The 21,815-nt window shown below is 42.0% G+C and overlaps 1 protein-coding gene across 1 annotated transcript in view; it reads left to right on the forward strand.

The window, feature by feature from the left end:
• The window catches only part of LOC114449324 (receptor-type tyrosine-protein phosphatase mu), a 149,579-nt gene extending 141,099 nt beyond the window's left edge, over positions 1-8,480 (forward strand). Inside the window, exons 29-35 of the mRNA XM_028426882.1 lie at positions 435-584; positions 966-1,139; positions 2,855-2,986; positions 4,838-4,963; positions 6,024-6,187; positions 6,338-6,473; positions 7,850-8,480. Coding sequence (XP_028282683.1) covers positions 435-584; positions 966-1,139; positions 2,855-2,986; positions 4,838-4,963; positions 6,024-6,187; positions 6,338-6,473; positions 7,850-7,903 — 936 coding nt within the window. The 3' untranslated portion in view covers positions 7,904-8,480. The remainder of the gene's footprint in view (positions 1-434; positions 585-965; positions 1,140-2,854; positions 2,987-4,837; positions 4,964-6,023; positions 6,188-6,337; positions 6,474-7,849) is intronic.
• Positions 8,481-21,815: the final 13,335 nt, after the last annotated feature.

Here is a 21,815-nt window from a genome sequence, read left to right on the forward strand (position 1 = left end):
CCATGCGTTGTACTCATGATCAAATCATAACCTTGCTGAGGTCTCAGAGATTTTAAAGAAAAACGGAAAAAGGTCAAGTTAGTTAAGAAAATACACTCTGCCGAGCCTCTAAATACTTTTGAAAATGTCAGAGTTTTATAACAGAATTATATCAGCTATGTACCAAAAAAATGCAAAAATATGTAATGTAACCTTTGAGCAGAGACAATGACAAATATTAGTCATAGAAACTGCTGTGGGGGTAAAGAATAATCGTGGTAAGGTCATGAAAAGGTCAGTGAAATCTTCTAGCGAAACGCAGCAGCCCCCCTCCAGCTCATGTGTTTCTCCTGCTGCTGGTACAAAAATAAAGAAAATCCTTCATATTTTTATCAGATCTTCTCATGAGTCTGAGACGTTTGATAGATCCGCAATGAGGATGCTGTTTTTTCCAGGAGCAGTATGTCTTCATCCACGACGCCATTCTGGAGGCATGTCTCTGTGGCGACACCACCATCCCTGCCAGCCAGCTGCGCTCGGTCTACTACGACATGAACCGCCTGGACCCGCAGACTAACTCCAGCCCCATTAAAGAGGAGTTCAGGGTGAGCATTGATTTGACATAATAATAAAAATAATGAAGCATTATCTTGAGTGCTGGATAAGTTGAAAACAACAGTAAACATGGTGTCTCTTGATGAGTGGTGCCGTCTCCCTCTGGGCCAATCAGTCACCAACACATCACCTTGCATTAATCTGAGATAGTAGCACCCCCTCCCGTGGACCAATCAGTGTTATTTGAGATGCATCGCCCCCCCTAAGTTTCATCACGGTCACATCAGGGGAGTCAGAGCTATCGCTAATGTAACTGATTAAAGAATTGCATTGTTAATTACCATATTGGGAGATAATTAGCACACTCAACATCCAAGTGCCTACCTTCCCACGTCGGTATGACAGCATGTAATTCTGCTTCAACCTGACAGACTCTGAATATGGTGACTCCCACGCTGCGGGTGGAAGACTGCAGCATCGCCCTGCTGCCTAGGAACCACGAGAAGAACCGGTGTATGGACGTCCTGCCTCCAGACCGCTGCCTCCCCTTTCTGATCACCATCGACGGCGAGAGCTCTAATTACATCAACGCTGCCCTCATGGATGTAAGAGCCTGACATTTCAGATTCTACCTCTGTTTACTGGCAGTTACAGAGACTGCTGATAATTACATTGCTGTAATTTTAAAGTGGTAAACTCACTCTGAGTCACAGGAAGAACATCACAGCTGCTGCATGTGTGTGAACTGAAACTTTCCCACATGTGGCTTTTCTTGTCAAACACTAATCACAGGTATTCTGCATTTAGTAGTTTGTAGAAAATATCGTAGCCTTCTGAGGCTACTGTGAGTGGTGACATTTCGGCCTTGTAAACAATGGGGCTCTTTGTGACTGTGTGACTAGTAAACAACTACCCACACACACAACAGTAAAATAAAAAAAAAAAATGCTGATGAAGTTAGCCATGAGCAAGACGAAGAGCTGACAAAATTTTCAGGGTTTATGCGAACATGTGTTTTTGTTATTGCAAAGGACTTAAGATATTCATTCAAATTTAATTAATTTAAATCACTTGTTGTGACTCTATAGCCCTCAAGAACTACTCAACAAACTTAAAGCTACTGTGAGAAATGTATGGCTCCCCCTACTGGCAGTAGGAGACACATAATCATGGCCATAACTGATATTTGATCTATTCAGAGGATTTACTGCCATCATCTAACAAAAAAAAGTCCGTCAAGTCAGCTGACATGAGGATTGTAGATGAGCATCTATGCCAGGTATTATGGTAGGGGTCCTTAGGGCAGCCAGAAGGGGCGTAGAATAGAATCATGGATGCTCTTTTGGACATGTCCCATTGTTAGAGTTGGATTTTAATAGTATAAGAGACACCGCAGTTATATATTTTCTTAAATTGATGATTTATACTAGCTTGGTCACTTATACCACTTAACCATTCATGTAGCTTTCTGTCTTACCGCCACACTGCCAGACTGTTCTTGGACAAATTGTAAAACATGTGTCGGCTGTGTATCCGTCACATTAACATACTAAGCCTGGGCATTTAGAGAGCGTTTTGAGTAGTGTTTTCAAGCCTTTGTCCTCACTTCATTCTCAGGCTGTAACTGTTCTTCTGAATGCAGAGGTTCTTTTTGTTAAATCTGGAACATCCAGAGTTCTTTCTTTGCCCTTTTCCTATTTTTTTTCTACCCATAGCTCCCGCTTGCTCCGTGCTGCTGCAGCCTGCTTCAGCTCAGACAGCACAGATGCTCTGCCCTTTAGCTACACTGACACCAGATTTAAAACAATGCCAAATACCTGTTGTTGGTGGACTCAATCAAACTTATTTTACACTTTTAAAGGTTTGGAGCTTCCCCCCATAATAAAAACATATATATATATTGTCATATATTTTTTGAGATAACACCACCGGACAAAATGTGCAGTGTGTAGCCATTTTCTAATGTCAAATGTATTCAGGGTGGACCTTGATAAGGCACATGCTTCACTGATGGACTTCTTGGCTCTTGCTTGGATCGAGCAGGTGACCTTTCAGGTACAGAATAGTCTCAGTCCCCACTGGTCTACCTTCGGGAGCCAGAAAACACATTAAAAGTGCAGTGTCCTATTATAATCTCCCTAGACATGGAATCTCCATTAGAACTCCCGGTGGGAGGTGGGTCAAAGGATGGAGGCCTTTTTTTTAGAAGTGTTTATAGGTTTATTTGAGGTAATGTGAGGGTTACAGAAGTTAAAATATGCACAGGATGGATCCCACATCAGGATTTTATAACTCTTCTTTCCCCATTCTCCTTTTCCAGAGTTACAAACAGCCGTCTGCATTCATAGTGACCCAGCACCCGCTGCCAAACACAGTGAAGGACTTCTGGAGATTGGTGCTGGACTACCACTGCACATCCATAGTAATGCTCAACGATGTCGACCCAGCCCAGGTAAACCCGACCTGATACACAAACAACACACAAGATAATCCTCTGGGAGACATTCATTCACACACAGATGATGCACAAAGCAGCTCTTTTCATCACAAGTCTGTATCTAATAAAACCCGGGACAGTGTGGGAACTGGATTGAAAGGAAGATTGCTTTTTTGTTTTGTTTTCCTTCAGAGGTAAAACCCAGGGATGTGTCTGCGTTAGAAACACTATGTGTATGTATACAGAATATGTTTGAAATGAGGTAGATGCTGCAGAGTGGAAGAGGACTTGCAATGAAAGGAGACGTGGAGAGACGGGCCCGTGGAAGAGACTCTCCACATTTCTCAGCCCGAGGCTCTGTCATAACACCGGGGGATCAAAGCCTGAAGCCAGGCTGCTCTCCCCATCCAAATCCCCCTTCCCTAGGTGACTGACTGACTGGCTGGATAGAAAAAGGCCTTTCATTCAATATTCTCACTGTAGCCAGCCCATCAGCCAGCCAAGAAAGCAGCACAGGTGGGAAGAGGAGGGGGGAGATGGAGGCGAGGGAGGTGGAGGCTTACTATCTTCTCCATCAACATCTTTGTTTTTGCATCTGTTGAATTTGTCAAGGTTTGACGGGCTCTCAAAGGAAGCTAGAAAGCGGTGCTTAAGCTGCCGCGCAGGCCGCACGTGCATGATATTCGTGTGTCCATCTGTATGCGGGTATTCAGGCCTGTTATTTGCATTCATCGGAGGTAGTCTATTTCCCCCTCTTGTTTGTTCAGGACTGTGTAACTCTGCGTGTAGACGTGTCTGTCAGTGTAGAATCTGTCCATCTGTGCTTCCACTCGTCTGATTCTGAGCTGCGAGGCCGGCGCTGTGCTTCACAGGTGCATGTTCTTAACTGGGCTTTCTCTCCCGAGGAGCAGAAATAAGGGAGATTTTGCAGCTCTCACGAGGCGCTCCCAGGAGTCTGTGGCTCTTTACAGCACTGATTATTAATATTTTTATACAAAATATTTGCTATTTTCTTTGAAGCTATTTGTATTGATTAACTAAGAGATTGTATGTATCAGGTAATTACTTATAGAACCCACAGCAGTGCCTTTAAGCAAGGCATTTATCTCCTAACTGCTTCCCTGCTGCATGTCCTCCTCCTCCTCCTCCTCTTCTTCTTCTTCTTCTCTCTTCTCCTCTCCTCTTGTGCTCTTCTTCTGCTCCTCCTCTATTACCTTCATCTTCCCCTTCTCTTTCACTGTCCCTCCTTCTTCTTCTTCCTCCTCCTCTTCTTCTTCTAAAGGTCTGACAGTTAGCTACACAGCTAAAAATAAAGCATAAATGGTTAAAATGTCTTACATACTGCCAAATGACTAAACCACCCTAACCACAGTCAGATCAGTTTTCATTAAATAGATTCCATCTACATCCATTGTAGACGTAGCTTCAGTTTATATGTCAGGGCTGTTGGAGGCCTGTGGAGAAGTGGATGGAGACAATTCACATAAGTGATTCATCTTCATCAAAAGTCTCAGCAATTCATTCCCTCTCTTCTGGGTTAATGAACTTATCCTTTATTACATTTTTCTTGCACAGAATGAAAAAATAGACTTTAAGAAACAATGTGTTTTTTCTCTGAGGAGATGAAGAATTAGTCAAGGTTACTGATTTGTCAGAAAAGTGTTTCAGCTCTTTGTTAAATGTTCTCGGCTTCTTGTAGCACATCAGACGTTTTAAATGTGTTTGTGTATGAAGAGCTGAAAACAGAGTTGTTGGATATGAAACTAATGAATCTTTTATTTTTTTGTCTGTCTCTGTGCTGGTGTGATTGCATTTGTGTGTGTTTTTGTGTGTGTGTGTGTGTGTGCACATGTCCATTTTGTTTAGCTGTGCCCACAGTACTGGCCAGAAAACGGTGTCCATCGCCACGGACCCATCCAGGTGGAGTTCGTCTCAGCCGACTTAGAAGAGGACATCATCAGCAGAATATTTCGGATCTACAATGCAGCCCGGGTACGGTGACACAGGAGGGTCATACTCCCAAAAAGTTTTGGAGATGCTGAAACTGTGATCAGGCTGCTCTGTAACTTTTGTTTGTCCTCCCTGTGGTGATCACAGCAGGCGCTTTATTCTGTGACTGCACAGCTCACCTCACACATCCCACTCATATGCCGGCTGGTCCATTCAAGCTGCGCAGAGGCATTCTCTTCTTTAACTATGCCACTGCACCAGTGATTGGACCGAGGTGTGACTGCCATGAGTCACTTGTCTTTTGCACAGCTTGAAAAAAACAATGGCTGTAATGAGTGGTTTCAGACATGGAAGGCCAAGGCTTCTCTTTGAAGTGTTTAATTTGAGGGGTCATCAAAAATTAATAAAGTCATATTTCTTCTATATCATGTAATAAGGAAAATAATTATTCATTTTCTTTCAGATAATCCAGAGAGCAGCTTGTTTTTATTGAAGAAATTCAGAGAAATAAACTTCCAAAACAGACATTTTAAAAATATCTGCATGGCTAGACACCCTGACGGAGCTGTTTTTTAATAATTTGGGTGGACTGACCCTTTAACTTTAGCCACAGAAATGTCCCCGCCCCATGCCGTCATCACCTGCAGTCACCTGCGTAAGCTCTTTATCCCGACAGTCTGCTCCGGGCTGTCAATAATCACTCCTCATATTACCATGCTGTAACGTCCTGCGGCCGGCAGAGGCACCAACAGCATGTTAAGTGCAATGCAACCTAATCACACATGATCACTGACAAGTGTTATTGATCGACAGGTCTGAGTGTGATTTAGAGTGCCTGTATCGCAGATTGGTTAACTATCTGTCTCCAGCAGCGACTGTGCTCATCTGTCAGCTCGTCATATCTTCTCCTTCATCTCCTTCACGTCCTCTTTCCAGCCTCAGCGAGGCTTAGCTCCAGCCTGCTCCATCCTTACAGTCCGATCACATCTCAGCACTGCAGCGATTAACCCCAAACCATATGTGTGTGTGTGTGTTAACCAGGGATAACCAGTGTGTGTCCTCTACCCTCCCCTCCCACCCACCCAATCCCTTACCCCTTCAGCCTCAGGACGGATACCGGATGGTGCAGCAGTTCCAGTTTCTGGGCTGGCCCATGTACAGAGACACACCCATGTCCAAGCGCTCCTTCCTGAAGCTCATTCGACAGGTGGATAAGTGGCAGGAGGAGTACGACGGGGGCGAGGGGCGGACTGTGGTCCACTGTCTGTAAGTTTGAGTGCAGCAGGAACTTCTCTTTATGCTGCCATTAAAAATGAAACATCTCCACCTACTGGCCGGAAACTATCACTGCATCAAAGAAAAAGCTGTTCTCTAAGCTTTCTCTGAATTTCTATGTGTTTCTCTCCACTCCTGTAGGAACGGAGGCGGCCGCAGTGGGACGTTCTGTGCCATCAGCATCGTGTGTGAGATGCTTCAGCACCAGCGCTCCGTGGATGTTTTCCACGCTGTCAAAACACTGAGGAACAATAAACCCAACATGGTGGATCTACTGGTGAGCAGCACTGCCTCATGGTCTTTATGAATCGATGTCAGACACTCCTCAAAGTTCCTCACAGATCGTATGCAACACTTTCCCTTCCATAATATCTTAGAAATCAAAAGTGATGGTACGATGGTTAACACTGAAGCAGCAGAGACTGAAATATGCTGACTTTTATGGGTCAAGGCTTCCAAAATGCTGAATCCTACATTTCCCATAATGCCAGCAACATCTTTTTATTTGACACATTCCATCCCTGATAAATGCCCACATCTTTCAAAGTCCTCTTAATGCAGACAAACACAAGCGGCCATCATGACCAGAGCTGCTCATAAAAGTCACTTAACTCTGCTTCCTTGAAGTCAGCAGGTTACCCAGCATTACCTTCATCAGGATGTACAGTTTAACTCCATCCACAGCTGGTGAACATTCACTTCTGCTGCACCCGCTGTTCCCTTCACAGTGTTTAACTCAGCTTGAATAAAGAAAGAAATGTTGTTGCTCTTGTACAAATTAGGTTGACGATATAATTAAAAGCTCTGCAAGTCTTCAAAAATCCAATTATTCCAGTACAGCGTTCTGCACCGCAGCCTCATGGAGCGGGGTGCTGCTGGTCAAGGCGAAGCAGTGGAGTCAAAAATGAAGAAGATGCTCTGACAGAATGTGGATAAAACTCAAATTAACTGATATTTATTTCAGTATTATCTGCAAGTTTTCATAAGAGGTACAGGAATGTGATGATTAGGGCTCTGTGTGTCTATGTGAAGTGATATAAAGTCACATAAAGGCAATAATGTGACACACTGTATTCACCTAATTTTGCGACCAAACTCCTTTTCCCCAGGATAAGGGAGTAGTTGACGTTTAGATAGTGATGTTGATGTCATCCTTCAGTTTCTGGACGTCCTAAATGCTGACTCCAGGATGCATCTGTATAGGCATACAAACAGAGAAACAAAGCTGTAGGCAACGTGACAACCAGACTAGTATCAACAAAAGACATCAAACATGGCGTGCAGTGGAGTAGCCCACAACATTTTAGATAAAAGGTTACGATTGGTGTAATCGGGCTTCCGCAGAGTGCATTCCAGACCCATTCCAAGGTGTACGGCTGACCGGGCCAGGTGCTGGCTGCTTTATCTGCAGTTATAGTGATGTGATCAGTTCTGAATGACTTAACCAATACACACCTAGAGGGGCCCCACTTTCAATTCAACTTTATTTTTATAGAACTCATGCATTAAACTGCTTAAATATTGTTTTTGTGTTATTTCATTTGATCAGTTATTGTGTACACATACTGTATATAATAGGAGAAGCCCTAACATTGTCATACATGTCCTCAGACTAACCACCCATCTCATGTTTTCCCTGTTTTCGTCTCTTAGGACCAGTACAAGTTTTGCTATGAAGTGGCGCTGGAGTATTTGAACTCTGGGTAACTCTGACCTGATGCACCCACCAGAGATTTGAAGCTTGGGGACATTTATAGACGACTGCAGCTCACATGTGTGCATTATGCTAAGAGTGTGTGTGTGTGTGTTACCGCAGTGAGGTACACACACGCCACCATACATGCAGCTCCTTTGACCAGCTCTTCTTCTTCGTCTTCTTCTTTTTCTTCTTCTTCTTCCTCTGTGGTCTAGACGGGAAAAGGTAGCAGAGATGCACAGTGTTAGATCATTTCGGTCAGTGCTGGCTGGAAGACGCCAGCAGGAGCACAATGAGTTGTTTTATTTTCCTCCTCTGCAGTGAGTCGCCTCCTCTCTGGATCCCTCTTTCTCTCCGTTTCCCTCTCAGCTGCCTGTAGTCCCGTGGTTGTTGCCTTGATTTTCATTGGACGACGAGCATTAAATACTCTCCGGTTTTCCGTGGAATGCGATACTCTGTACATAAAGTAAAGTGTCCATTTGACTCTCTCTGACTTCTGTTTCGCTCAGCTCATTATTAAAAGTCATGACATGCAGGAGCTCAAAGCCTAAATGTTACTAAATGTCCTGTAAATTTATGACTTCTTCTAGATGCTTCATGTTGGGGACACTTGGCTCAGTCTACATTTGCTTATCTTAATTCCTGTACAGGGATCCAAAGCTTTATTTGCACTTCCATTGAATTCTTGTTGTGCATATTGTACATATTTCTGTAGATTATTTATTCACGGTATGTACTTTTTTTGTGACTCGCAGTAAGTGACAATCATATGTTCTATAGGTTTGGTTTATTGACTGTATTGTGTGCTCTTTTGTTTTATTTGTATTTTATTTTTGTTTTTTTTTGGTCATCTTGAATGACAGAGTAATTCCACTGTAAAGAAAAAAAGATATATAAATGTATCTACAATATAAACATTGGATTATCTGCCTGTGCCTCGTTTCTGACTGGAGCTGGCAAAGACGACACACGGGTGACATCTGCTGGACAGAGGCGGAACTGCAGGCGACAGAATTTCAGGTTTCATGAATGAAATGATCATTTTTACATTTATTATAGGAATAATTTTGGTTTAAAGCATATTAAATGGATTTAAAAGTACTTATAGGCAAATGAGCTATCTTTAATTATATTTTATCCTAAAATAATTACTTTAAACCAATGGTGAATCCATGAATATGGGGTGATTTGATATAAGTTTAAATGTCTTTCACTGCAGATTTAAAATGTGACTTTTAAATGAATTTATAATGTATCATTTCTCATGTATTTAAATATGATGCTGTTAGATTCCTGAAAATGATGAAAGTACTTTAATACTTCAATTACTTCAACATTTACTTGCATTAATGTTATTGTTTAAAAGTTTATGGAGTAGTGTTACAGAACAGGGGAGTCACTCACCTCTTATTTTCCACCACACAAAAAATAAAATTAGTCAACATGATGGGAATAAAACTGTGTTTACATTGTTCTTGAAACCATCGCCTTGTGACGAGTAACAAACAAAATGGCAGCACAGCAGTTAGCTATTAGCTTCTTCGCTAAACTGCACAGAGCGGGACAGCTAGCCAGTAAACCTGCAGGTTGTAGGTCTCAAACAGTTGCGTATAAGCCATTTAGGTGGGTGTATATCTTACTTACACCACCATTCTGCACAGCGACTCTGCACACAGGCCTTGCCTCCATTCGTTGGTTTGTTTGTTTGTTTGTTAGCTGCACCTGCTAAGCAAGCTAGCCACCGTGCTAACATGGCTAACAAGTTGTTAGCCCGCTAGGTCCGCTACCAGGCAAACCAGGAAGTGTTCATCAAAACAACAATAGGGTAAGTTACTTTTTCGCTTTTAAATCATTTGCTATGATTAACTTACAACTTATTATATCTCAATAGCCGGGACATTAGCTATGATTAGCATGTTCCAAAACAAGTGTCCATTAATGTTTAGTTTTTGATTGAACTTTATTAAACTATTGATTCTCGCTATAATCTTTTGCAAAATACATCAGTAATCTTTTTTAACTTGCTGCATTAGAGTAATTTGTGGGTTAAAGTGAGGGCAGGTCACATATCCGATTCAATGGCAGTTTCTTTCTTGAAGATTATTTTTGAGTTTTTAGTGTGTTGTTGATGTCAGTCGAGCTTTGAGCGTTTTAGTTTGTGGTATTGTAAGATTTATAAGAATTATAACCTTGAAGTAAAAGTCAGTTTATTCTCATTTAGCACAGTTTGGTCCTTCTTTTCAAACTTCTTTACAAAACCACTTATTTCATGTTAAGTGACTTTGAGAAGTTGGGATCAAAACAAAAATGTCCTCACTTCTTATCAAGTGTTGTGTTTCTGTGTTTCTTTTCTGCCGTGAGCTACCAAGCTTTGACTCTTTATAACACATCTGCATTCCAAAGTTTAATCCCAGACTCACCCATTAGAAGCTTGTCAAGGTCCAGGATTTCAACACCGTCCTAACAAAATCTGTCTGGATGGTTGATTAGAACATTGGCTCCTTAAGTGTTCTGTAAAGGGAGGCGTCTTGTTTAAAGCAAATTCGTTATGGACATAAGACTTTTTGCTGGGCCTGAGTGACGGGCTTTTGTTTTAATGCATAGAACAAATCATTGTTTAACTTAATGGTCAACTAGTGGTGCCAGTCTCAAGTCGTTTCCTGTAAACACTTGTATATAAACGCTCAATTCTATTATAATTTAATGTAATTAGGATAAATCTAATACCACTCAAATCTGATGTTGATTGTGCAGTCTGTGCCTCTTTCCTCCCCCTGCTGGGCTTCCTGTGTATCTTTCCCAACCAGCTCACATTACACTATTAAGGTTTTGTTATACTGACACATCTGACTGGGTCCCAACACAGTTTATAGTGCCAGTATGAATTAGCCAACGGTTTTACAGCTGAGCCAGTGAAGCTGTTGTAATATTAAATCCAAATATTCTATAAGTGTCAGCCCCGGGCACTGCTGGGTGTGCTGAAAAGTCAGAACCAAACTAATAATGTAGGCCCCTTAGCAGCAGAGGTCATTATTAACAATTGGGTAGCAAGAAAGAAAGAACATGTATTCTTGGTCAAATAACTAGTCCTGTGTTTTCAAACTTTAAAACCTAATCTTGAGGAGGGCACAAGCCTGATGTGGTGACATCCTGCCTGTAAGCTTTCATGTTTGTTGGAGAATATTAAAGCACCTCTGCAAACAGCAGGCTGGATATGAAACCCTCTAAGATGATCTGCCAGTATAAACACCACAGAGCTGCGTTCCAGTCTGAACACCACTGCTGAAGGGGGAGGGTTACATTTATATATTGATTTGTGGACATTTAGTCAGATGTAGAGAACCAAAAGGAGATGGAAATGAAAAAAAAAATCATCACAAAAGTAGAAGAATCAAAATCAAAAGAGTGGGAAAAAATACTAAATAAAAAAATAGACTAACACCCACAAAATCAGAGTCAAAAGAGACACAACATTATTGCAGACAGACTCGAATGATCAACAAACACCTTAAAAGAGGAAAAACAACCACAAAAACTGCTTTAAACTGCTGCAGATTGACCAGCAGGCCGACTCTGGGGCTGATAAGTAAAGTGAAATTCATAAATGGGGGCTAATTTTGGCTCCTACAAAATTCAAACATCCACCTCTGACTATCAATGAGCTTAAATATCACATGTCACATCCATAGAGTGGTTGTGTGGTTGTGTGTAAATGAAATAAATGAAAGCAGTATGAGGAAATTAACCATAAAATGACATCAAGGACATTTGAAGCCTTTTTCTTTTCTGCAGTGACAGAATAACAACCTGCTGCAGCTCTGGACCACTTTCAGCCACAAGAGGTCACTGCTTTTGCATTTAGTGGTTTGCTACCCCTGTGAAATAAGGTTGTTATAGTTGTGCATACATTATGCAAACACTGTGCATCTCTTGGCAATTCTGCTGTTATTAGTCCCAGAGAACTTGGACAGCTAATGAGCAGCGCGTGATATTAAAAACATGATTTCCATGTTTTTCTCCTTAACATAGTTCAAAAACACAAAAACGTGTGGCTCCATGTTGACTGGTGTGTCTCTGCAGGCCCCAGCAATGCCTTGAAGACTCTGTTGGACAGGAAGGAAGGAATCTTTGGCTCATCTTCACGGAAGCTCGTCTTTTCCCTTTACAGACTGCTCCAGCTGGTCAGAGCTGCAGGCGCCGTGGCACCAGGGATGGTTTCATATTTCATTGAAAGACTGCTGGTGAATTATTCCTGTGTTCACATGTGGAACCCAGGGGTGGGGGAGCCGATGAGTCGTGTGGAGTGGAGGAAGAGGAGGAAGATGGAGGAGACTGGGAGATGCTCCTGCTGCTGAGCCTGGATGTGAGTTGATCCGCTGAGACGGTCCACATCAGATGTTAACTAAGTTAAGTCCGGAGGCACAGACACAACATATGGACACACACACACATATACAGTGAGCTACATGCAGCCATGTATTCAACAACAGAGAATTCACCAGGGTTAAGCCGTAAACCCAGAAAATAAAAGGACATTTTTCTTACTAACATACATTATTTGTGATGTGCTGCAATTGCAAGGCAGGGGGAATAATTTTGTATATTGTGCTGTATTATTTAGTAGCCTGATCTGTTTATCAGCTTTGTGCAGAATACTAGAACAAAATTTGAACCACAAAGACTGTAATAACCAAATAACACAAAAAGTGAAAATACAGCAGATGCAACAACCACAGAGAGACAAAAAATACCAAATGTCTTAAGAAGTGAACGCACAATAGAGGAAAAAAAACCCACAAAAAGATGCTAAACAATCCCAAAAGGAATGAGGAGCCTGAACTACCACAAAGACATTAAGATCAACTTTCATTCAAGATGTCATTTCTGCACATGTTTAATAAAAGCATCATAACATTTGAAAAAAAAACAACAGTTATGACCAGCAAATGAGACAATCAAGGTCGCTGCTGCAGATAAATTGGCCTTGAGGACTGTTTTCATTGCATCTTTCTGCCAGCAGATGGCAGTGTGGAGCAGGTAACATCACCAGCTGCACATCTCCAGTGAGCAGCAGCATATGGAGAAGTCTTCACTCTGTTATAGATTTAGAATACAATTCCTCCCGGTGTTCTCATAATAATTTAATGTCAAAGACTTTATTCCACAACAACAACTCTTTAAGAACAAGGAGAAGGATTTAGAATGTAAAAATAAGTTGATGAGATATGCCATGTTTGCAGTGTGATATTAATGATTCAGGTGCACGATACATCGATTTAATAGGTCTGTAGGATCACATTTGTCTTGCTCGCCTCTCTTCATAGGCATTCTGAATTTATGAGCATGTTTTCACACTGTGCTGATGTAACAATGTAATGAATAAGCCAATGAATAATTGATCTCTCCGCAATTGCCGATGAAAGATTAAGTGGTGTATTTTCTCATCATCAAGATGCTTGTTGAATTACAGGCAAACAACCTCCAGCAATCGCACATGCATCACAGCGCACGCACACACACACACAAAGGCATATTCACACACAGGTCAAAAGGTAGCTGAAGCAACTGGAGCGCAGCAGCCTGTTTCCATCTCCAGGGACTGGATTATTCTCTTCCTTTCTCCCTGCCTTCATGCCTTTATCTCTCCCCACGCCCCTCCTTTCGCTGTCCAACCTCAAATAATTGCACAAACCGGACTGTAAATCTGCGCAGGACAGGACAACCTCTTCACTTGCCTTGCCACTTGTGTTTTCACTGAAGAGACCTACAGGTGAAAATGTAAATTTCCGCTGACGTGATCTGAATTTGGCCAAATGTCAAAATATCTCCTGTATTTTTTTTTTTGCTAAAAGCTTCTCATCCTGATGTGCTCACATTTTTAGTTTTTTTTTCCTCCTGAAGGATGATGCAGCAGCTGTTTTGAGCTGACTTCCAATAACTCAGTGTATTTGCTTTTGGTTGCCATCGAGCGTTTTGCCAAGGGGGGAGTGAGCGATCAATCAGTGGACCAGCTCAACATACAAAAAGCGCCCCTGTCGAGCTCTCACATCTGAGGCAAATCCATATCTCATTTTTCCTCCATTTTCATGCAGATGGCGGGGGATACGGGAAGGAGTAAGATGTCTCTGCTCTCCTGACATTGTTCCTAACCCCCTGACAGCTTGATGTGATTGCATTGTCAGCCTTCTGAGTTTGCTGGTGCTGTAGTATTCTCTGTTAGAGGCTGGGTGTGTTCCTGGGCACAGACGCGGCATACATATTTCAGTAGTTTGAGACTACATTTTTCAGAAGTTGCGAGCTTAGTGTCAACCCACAAGTGGATAGCCTAGATTGCTCTAGTACCTGGTACTTTGTTCTGTTTTTGTTTTGTGTTTTGGTAAGTCCAACACACACCCATGTGCTGATGAACATCAGTTCCCATCATGTCAAAAATCCTTTAGATGCAAACCAATACTGGGAATCTGCCCGAGGTCAAGTCCTCATCAAAGTCAATCTAATTTCCTGCAACTCAGAGGGAATCTGACGACTTGGCCCCCATGTTGCCGTGGCAGCCAACAGCCCTTCACCCCCCCCCCCCCCCCCCCCCCTCTGCATATGATCAGTCTGTTGCCATAGCAGCCCCGTGGAGCTTTCCTGCCAGTCAGTCTAGCAGAGAAGACGAGTGAACCAGCGGTGCCCCCATCCAGAGAGGCCTGCATGTCTTCATCTGTTGCTATGGCAGCGTAATAGCGTTCTGGATAGATTTGGCATGGCAGGGAGTCAGTTCCTTTATCTTCCAACACATTATATTGAGCCGAGTTTGCCTGCGTTCAAGCGCTCGCAACATGGTGAGCAGACAAAGGGAGCTGAAGGGGGAAGAAGGTAGATGTCAAGATAGTGTATCTATATTGAGATCTAGAGCGGCGCTGAGCTTAAATGGGCGGCGTGCTCATTGGGTGCTAATTAGGAGCTACACAGAGATGGTGGATGTTAGGGAGACATGCCTGACAAGGTAACCTGGAGTGGACTCTTCAGCTGACTCACTTTGTATTATAATGAGTGGACGTGTGAAGTCATACAGTGCAGTCACAGTGATGATGTTTAAAATGTGTGCAAGGGAGGGGGGGGGGGGGCTTTACAAATCCCACTGTAGAGGTACATGATGGGAAGAGTTGTAGTATTTTGTTTTCTGTGGGAGGGTACTGCTGTTTTTGTTAACATCATTTTTTGTTTTTATTTCTTAGCCCAAATATAAAACAAAACAAAGAAATGATCTACCACCAACCTGCTTGATGATTTCCTGAATAATCTGTGTCCGTCTCTAGGCTTCGGCATACGCCGTGCCTTTGGCCAGAGGAGTGAATGTTGTAGGAGGAGTATAAAAGGAAGTATGGCAAGGTATAAAAACAATCACCTTTTGGCAGGTGAATTGACCCTTTAAAGGTGTTTTAACAGGTTTAAATGGGCTGGTTGGCGATGCAGCTTTAAGGATCCGTGCATGCTCCTGGAAACGCAAATCAGTTTTTGGCAGATCATCACTTTTTGGCACAACACGGGTCCATCGGGAATTCTCCTGAATCTCCCGATTAGCCACTTCGGGACTGATAATGGGTATGAAGTGTTCTGGCTGAAATGCTGTGCTTTGTTTTCACCAGACATGGCGGGGGGTATTGAGGCCAAACAACTCCACTTTGATCTCTGTCCATAGGACAACTGCTGTGGGTTGTTCAGATGCAGTTTTGTAAACCTTAGTCATGCTCCATGAGGTTTTCTCCTGAAAACCCTTCCAAATAAACCGTTCTTATTGAGGCTTCTTCTGATTGTGCTGTTATGGACATAAACATTAACATGCTCAGAGAGGCCTGTAGTCCCTGAGATGTAGCTCTTGGGCTTTTTTTTGTATTTCAGTGTTGCGCAGTTTGACCTTTGTGGTGAATTTGCTGGGACGTCCACTCCTGGGAAGATTAGCATCTGTATTGAATGTGTTCCACTTGTACCGTAAATAATCTTTCTCACTGTGGAATATTTAACTCCTAATTGTTTAAAGATATTTTATAACCAGCAACAATTTCTTCTCTAACACCATTGCTTATGATTTTTTTTCTCTTGGCATTGTGTTAACACACACCTGAATGCTTCACCAGCAAACGTCAGCTTTTATAGAGGTCTGCACACCTGCTGATTCATCAAGGACTGATGCTGCAGCCCTTACTGCAGCATTAAGGGGGGTACTTGTATTGTTCAAATGTTTTTTCTTTGACATGAATAATATAGAAAAACCACCTCCAGTCCATCATAGATATACTCAGACTGTAAAAGGGCTGCTCAAGGAAGTGCAGTTTTTTTCACCTCCACCACCTCGGCTTGTTCTCTGAGCTCAGAGCTTTCTTTTTGGGACAAAGATATTACACTGACTCACTATCTGACTAGCATGCTTGCTGCAGATATATTTCTGCTGCTGCCAGATACCCAATAACTGAATGTTTTATGCTTCTTGCTGCCTGTGTAGACTCAGTAGATGGAGTATGTGCAGCAATGAAACAAAAGCAGGTTTTACATTTTTCATATGTAATTTTTCATGGCTTTGAAGACTACAGAGAAAATTCTAATTGCCTTCACTGTATTATATTGAATGCAGAAATTAAAAAGAGAACTGTCCCAGGCACCTGAATAAGTAAAGCCAGAAACCCACTTGGCTTTAAAAGTCTGATTAAACTAAATAAATTACTGCATTTTCACCTCAGTTTTCTCTCTCTGCAAGAGGAGGAACACTGTTTTATTTAGTGTCAGACATACAATTGAGTAGACATTACATAACGTGTTCACCTTGAAATGGCAGCTGGTGTGTTTTGTAAGTAGTCCTTCATCTCCTCCTCTCATCTCACTGTAAGTATGTACCTATTCAATCAAGATGGCTGTGCTAACACGATTACATCATTCACCTTTCTTCAGCTGGCACCACACAGACAGGGATGACATTATGACATTATCAGCTGCCCTTTCTGGTTGTTCTCTGCTGTGGATCCTCACTGCCATGGCCTCATATACCTCACGGAGCCCAACTGGGAAGGCTGCCATGCTTTTCCTGTGATGAGATGATGCCACTGCTGGGACTTCGTCCATTGTCCCCCACCATGTGGTAACCTCGTGTGACTCACGTTTGACTCCTCTGACTCCCCGAGCTGGCACAGAGTGCTTGGCCTTTCATCGGGCAACTACATGTTTCTCTATTGTCTTCTCTACGGCACTATTATCAGAGGATGTCTTACTGCCTTGGTAACCTCTGATACCAAGGTGTGAAAATCAAGAAGAAATTCATTATTCTGAAATGTTCCAGACACTGCAGAGTGTGAAGTGTTGCAGCTACAACCTCTCATTGTAAAAGTTCATATTTCTGACTGCAGACTTAACAAGCATGGAGTGGAAGACAAATGCTCAGCACTGAGGTGTTCCTTTGCTTGAGGCCTGTTTTCTGTCAGACCTGTAAAATCAATAGATGAACACCACTCTTGTGTCTTTCACAAAGCAACTGGTTAGCTTAAATCTTGACGATGGTAATACAATCTACCTTCTTTTTCTCATCAATTAACACATCTCTTTGTTTGAAATCACATCCCTGACATTTTGCAGAGTGACTTCTTGTTTTGCAAAGCTTTGCACTGTGTCACACTGCCATTCTACCCACAGTTGACATCTGACATGAAAATCAAACCTCAGCAACATCCAGCCCCCTTGAGAGAACACCCCAGAGCAGAAAATGCCCCACAGTGCTGCTGGTTTCAGCCCACGCATGTCTTTTATACTCTTGGGACGTCTGTACAGTATGCTTCCCATTCCCTCCATCTAATCTTCATGTTAAAGTACATCCATTCATCTTTAGGACCTGCGGGGCTAAAACACACACACACCATCAAATGTAAGTATCAGTAATGTTCGGTTTATGTCGGAGGAATGCTGGCCTCTCTGTCTGGAAGATGTTAGGGGCAACATATGGAGCTGCACTCTCCTCAGTGTGAATTGCCTTTAGGAACTCCTCCTCCTTATTGAAGGAGCCATTTTAGCACTTTAGGCAGATCTGTCACCCGCAGATGAACTACAACAGCAGAACTGGTCCGCTCTTCCAGCTATAAACGGCAGATAACTGCAGCAATAATGCACAACTGAGTGGAAAATGTTTGCCTAGGTTTAATGTATTCCAGCGAACATGAATCACTGATGTCAGTCTCATGATTTGCTGTGTGAGCTGATTGATCTCTCCCGCCTTGTGTCAAAGATACAACCTGATGGCTGTGACACAATGATGCTAAGAGGTTTTTCTTGGCACATAAAGTCCCTCTGTAACAACATGCACATTATTTGAAAGTGCACAGGTTGTTGACGGAGTGTGCTCCTTCATTAATGCAGCCAGGGACACGACGGCAACTTGATTACAGTCACACCTCAGTTCAGAGCATCCCTCATATTAGAAGTAATAGGGAACTGACTTGCTGCATAAATTTGCTACAGAAAAAGCTTCAGGAAATGTGTGATGCAGTGTAGTGAAGCTGGGCTAGGATGTAAGATGTATCTATATCTTCAAGCTGTTTTGAAATAGCGAGTTTCTAAATTGCCTCTGGATACCTGTAGTGCTTTTGTGACAAGCTGCAGGAAGAACAATAGTGCAAATTAAACATTTTATAGAAGAAACAGCACAGGCTGATAGGCGAAGCAAACACAGCAAAAATGTGTGTATACTGTACACATCTGAAACCACAGTTAATTCATATTTGTCTGTACAAGATCATTTAACTTGGGCAGGGCAGGTAAACAGAGGAAGTAAAACAGAGACACAAGGAAAATAGAATTCCAAAACAAAACAGGAAGGGAACTAAAACTCCCTAGAGATGCGTCAGAACCCAAGAATATAAATGAACCAAACCAACCTGATCATTGATTTTCCTACAGACGAGAGGACGATGCACAATACGGCCCCCGTAATGTGCATTTACATGCAGCAAAGTCAGAGCACATAAGCAACTGTTAAGCACTGCCCTGCCTGTGTCGATAATGTAGTTAAAACAAGAGAGTCGATCAGTCATTGTCTTGCCACACTTGACTGCTCCAAGTGTGTTTCAGAGTCGCAGCAAAGTGATGAGTAGGCACGGTGGAGTGTTTGGTCTTAGGGCAGTGCACAGCCTGCTTTGCTGCTGCTGCTTCCCTGACTCTCCCCAGCAGCAAAAGGTGATAATGGAAGTGTGTACAATGTGTCTGAGTGGTTTAACACAACATATTGTGCTGGCTGAACTCATTATGTTAGGAGCCCTTTTGGATTGGGGGTTGCTTTCAGTACTGTTCAGTAGTTACTGTAACAAAATGTGGCTTTTTTTGCTCAGTTTTCAGAGAATATGACCTAAAAAAATCCAGTATGAATATGAGACATCTGGGTGTATTTCTGTTGATTGTGATCTTCATCTTCACATGGAGCTGGTGCCAAGTAGGCAGGTTGATGTTTTTACGTATATTGTACTAAGTAACATTTAGCAAGTTGTGGTGACCAGATTGAGGACATTGTAAAAGCTACTATTTTGTAGTTGGAAATGCCACAATGGTTTACTTGGTCAGTGACTCCAACAATGACATATATGTTGTCAATTACCAGAGAACGCACCAAACCAGAACATCTGGCTGACATTGAAACTACTTGGGTTGGGTTTCGGAAAAAAAATCTGTAACAAGCTTCTCCACCATTTTCTACAACTCTTGCCCCAACCAGCATATTTGCATCCTATTCAGGGTGCTAGCTACATAAACACTGGACAAGTCTTGTACAGTGTCCCTGTTACCACAGTTACCCATGTTAAATACAGGCTATGCCATTGCTTTATTTTGGAGCTATAGATGTGGTTTATTAAGAATTAATGGACACCCAGTAGCCAATCAGGTTCCAGAGCATGGTATAAATTAGGGGCAGTCTCTAATGAGGCATTATCACTCATTCTCACCAGAACACAGTATAATAATAATCAGACAGTGCTTCTGAGGCTGATAGGCATGTAATTAGTTGAGGTAGTTAAAGTAATTTGTACTTGGTGATGGCGCTAAATTAAAAGGTCAAAGAATCGCCAAAGTTGTTTATCCTGAGGGGGTCGTAAAGGTTTGTGGCTGTTAGTTTAATAGGTGTCTAGTTAGCTTTATTTTACCCATAAAACTGTCAATTCTAAGTCATGATGATGGCAAAGGAAAAGTTAAATGATTCAATTGTTTGGCTTAAAATATCTTTATAATGAATTGACCTCAACCTAAAAAAAAGATCTCACCTTTTCTCTGATATCTGCACAGACTCCTGGTACATATTAAAATTTTAAATTTTACCTCTTCTCAACCTTTGCACCAACTCTGCCCCAATCTACTTATTGAATATGCAGTTATGTCTTTAGGCAACTGCTAAAGGCTAAATCAAACAGCTTTAGGGTCAGACTTCTACATCAAAGCTGCTGTAATCATGATTTTTATGAAATCACTCTGCTGATGTACAAAGAGCCTCATAATAACAACATTTACACGGCTATGATAAATGCACTGTACACTATCAGCTAAACGGCAGGCAGGCACAGTGAGAATCCAGCTGATGAACGTGGCTGACTATTTAGCAGCTGCACGGAGAGATATTTCCCTCAGGAGCTGGTGCAATGCAGACCAATAACAGAACTAAAAGAAGAGTGAATATTGGATTTACTGTAATCAGGCAGCCAGAAACACAGCTCCAGAATGGAAGCCAATGCTTCTTGATACCTGGTGGATATTAAAATAAGCAGCACTTTGATAAAACCACATCACCATGATATGTGTGAGCTGTCCAAAAAATTGGTGGAAACATTTTCACGATGTTCTCTGCTTCCCTGTGAAGCATTTTGCGTCTCCACTGAAAATGTCCTAAATAAGTTTTGTCTCCTTGCACAAAACATTTCCTTTTTGCCGTGACAGTACTGCTTGTGCTTTTCTCACAGATACGAGGATAACAAATAATCAGCAGGTCTTCACTGTACTGCTTCTGTTTGAGTCTTGTTTTTTTTTTTTTTTCAATTGCCGATAAAATCAGCTAAATGCAGCCATAGTAATAAATTAATTCAGAGGTAAAATTACTCCTTCTAAAAGCACTTGGGACAGTTGAGATTTTCAGCTGTCCTTCCAGCAGGAAAGGTTAATTTGCCCGATAACACAAATGAGTCTGAGCTTTGCAAAGGCTTAATTCATTGGGAAATGTTGATTAGAACATTAGCATATGAATAGATGAATGACCTCAAAGATGCTCCAGATAAAAGCAGTCAAAAGTGCTTGCGTTAGGTCGACCACTGAGATGAAAAACCCCCTTTTGATTAGAAAATATGTTTTCTGGCAGTTGCTACACAGCTGCAAGTGTCATAATGTGGCATAACTTGATTAATGTGCTAAATATATGGAGTGGAGATCAGGTTTGCTGACGATTTATGTTGTCAAATTTACAGCATACCTCTCTCCAAAGTCTAAATAATGTAATGGAGTCTTGTATCAAGCCAGTCAGATCTATCGTCTACTGTCATTTGTGTCACTCTCTGTGACTCACAGTAGCGGCTGTGGTGACTCACAGTAGCCTTTTAAAATGATTAAAAGGCCGTAGTCAAAGTGTAAAACACTTAGAGGAAGTTTGCTTTTGTTGCTCTCCCGTCTCCAGTCTCCTAAATCAACTGACACAAAGTTGAGGTAACACCATATGTGTCACACAACAGAAAATAGAAATAGGGAGTGGAGCTGTGAAAAAGACAAACTGGCCACATTAGCCTGAAATCCATTTATAGGATTCTGCTGAAATGATGAACGGCTTCTTTTGCCATAGCCTACACGTTTTTAATACTGTGTTCTTGTTTTTTTTTTTTTCTAAGGCACTGTTCTTGTTTTCTACCCAGGAAACAGTGGGAAATATTTAGT

The sequence above is a fragment of the Parambassis ranga genome, chromosome 17, assembly GCF_900634625.1.
Source record: "Parambassis ranga chromosome 17, fParRan2.1, whole genome shotgun sequence".
In the NCBI taxonomy this organism is placed as follows: Eukaryota; Metazoa; Chordata; class Actinopteri; family Ambassidae; genus Parambassis; species Parambassis ranga.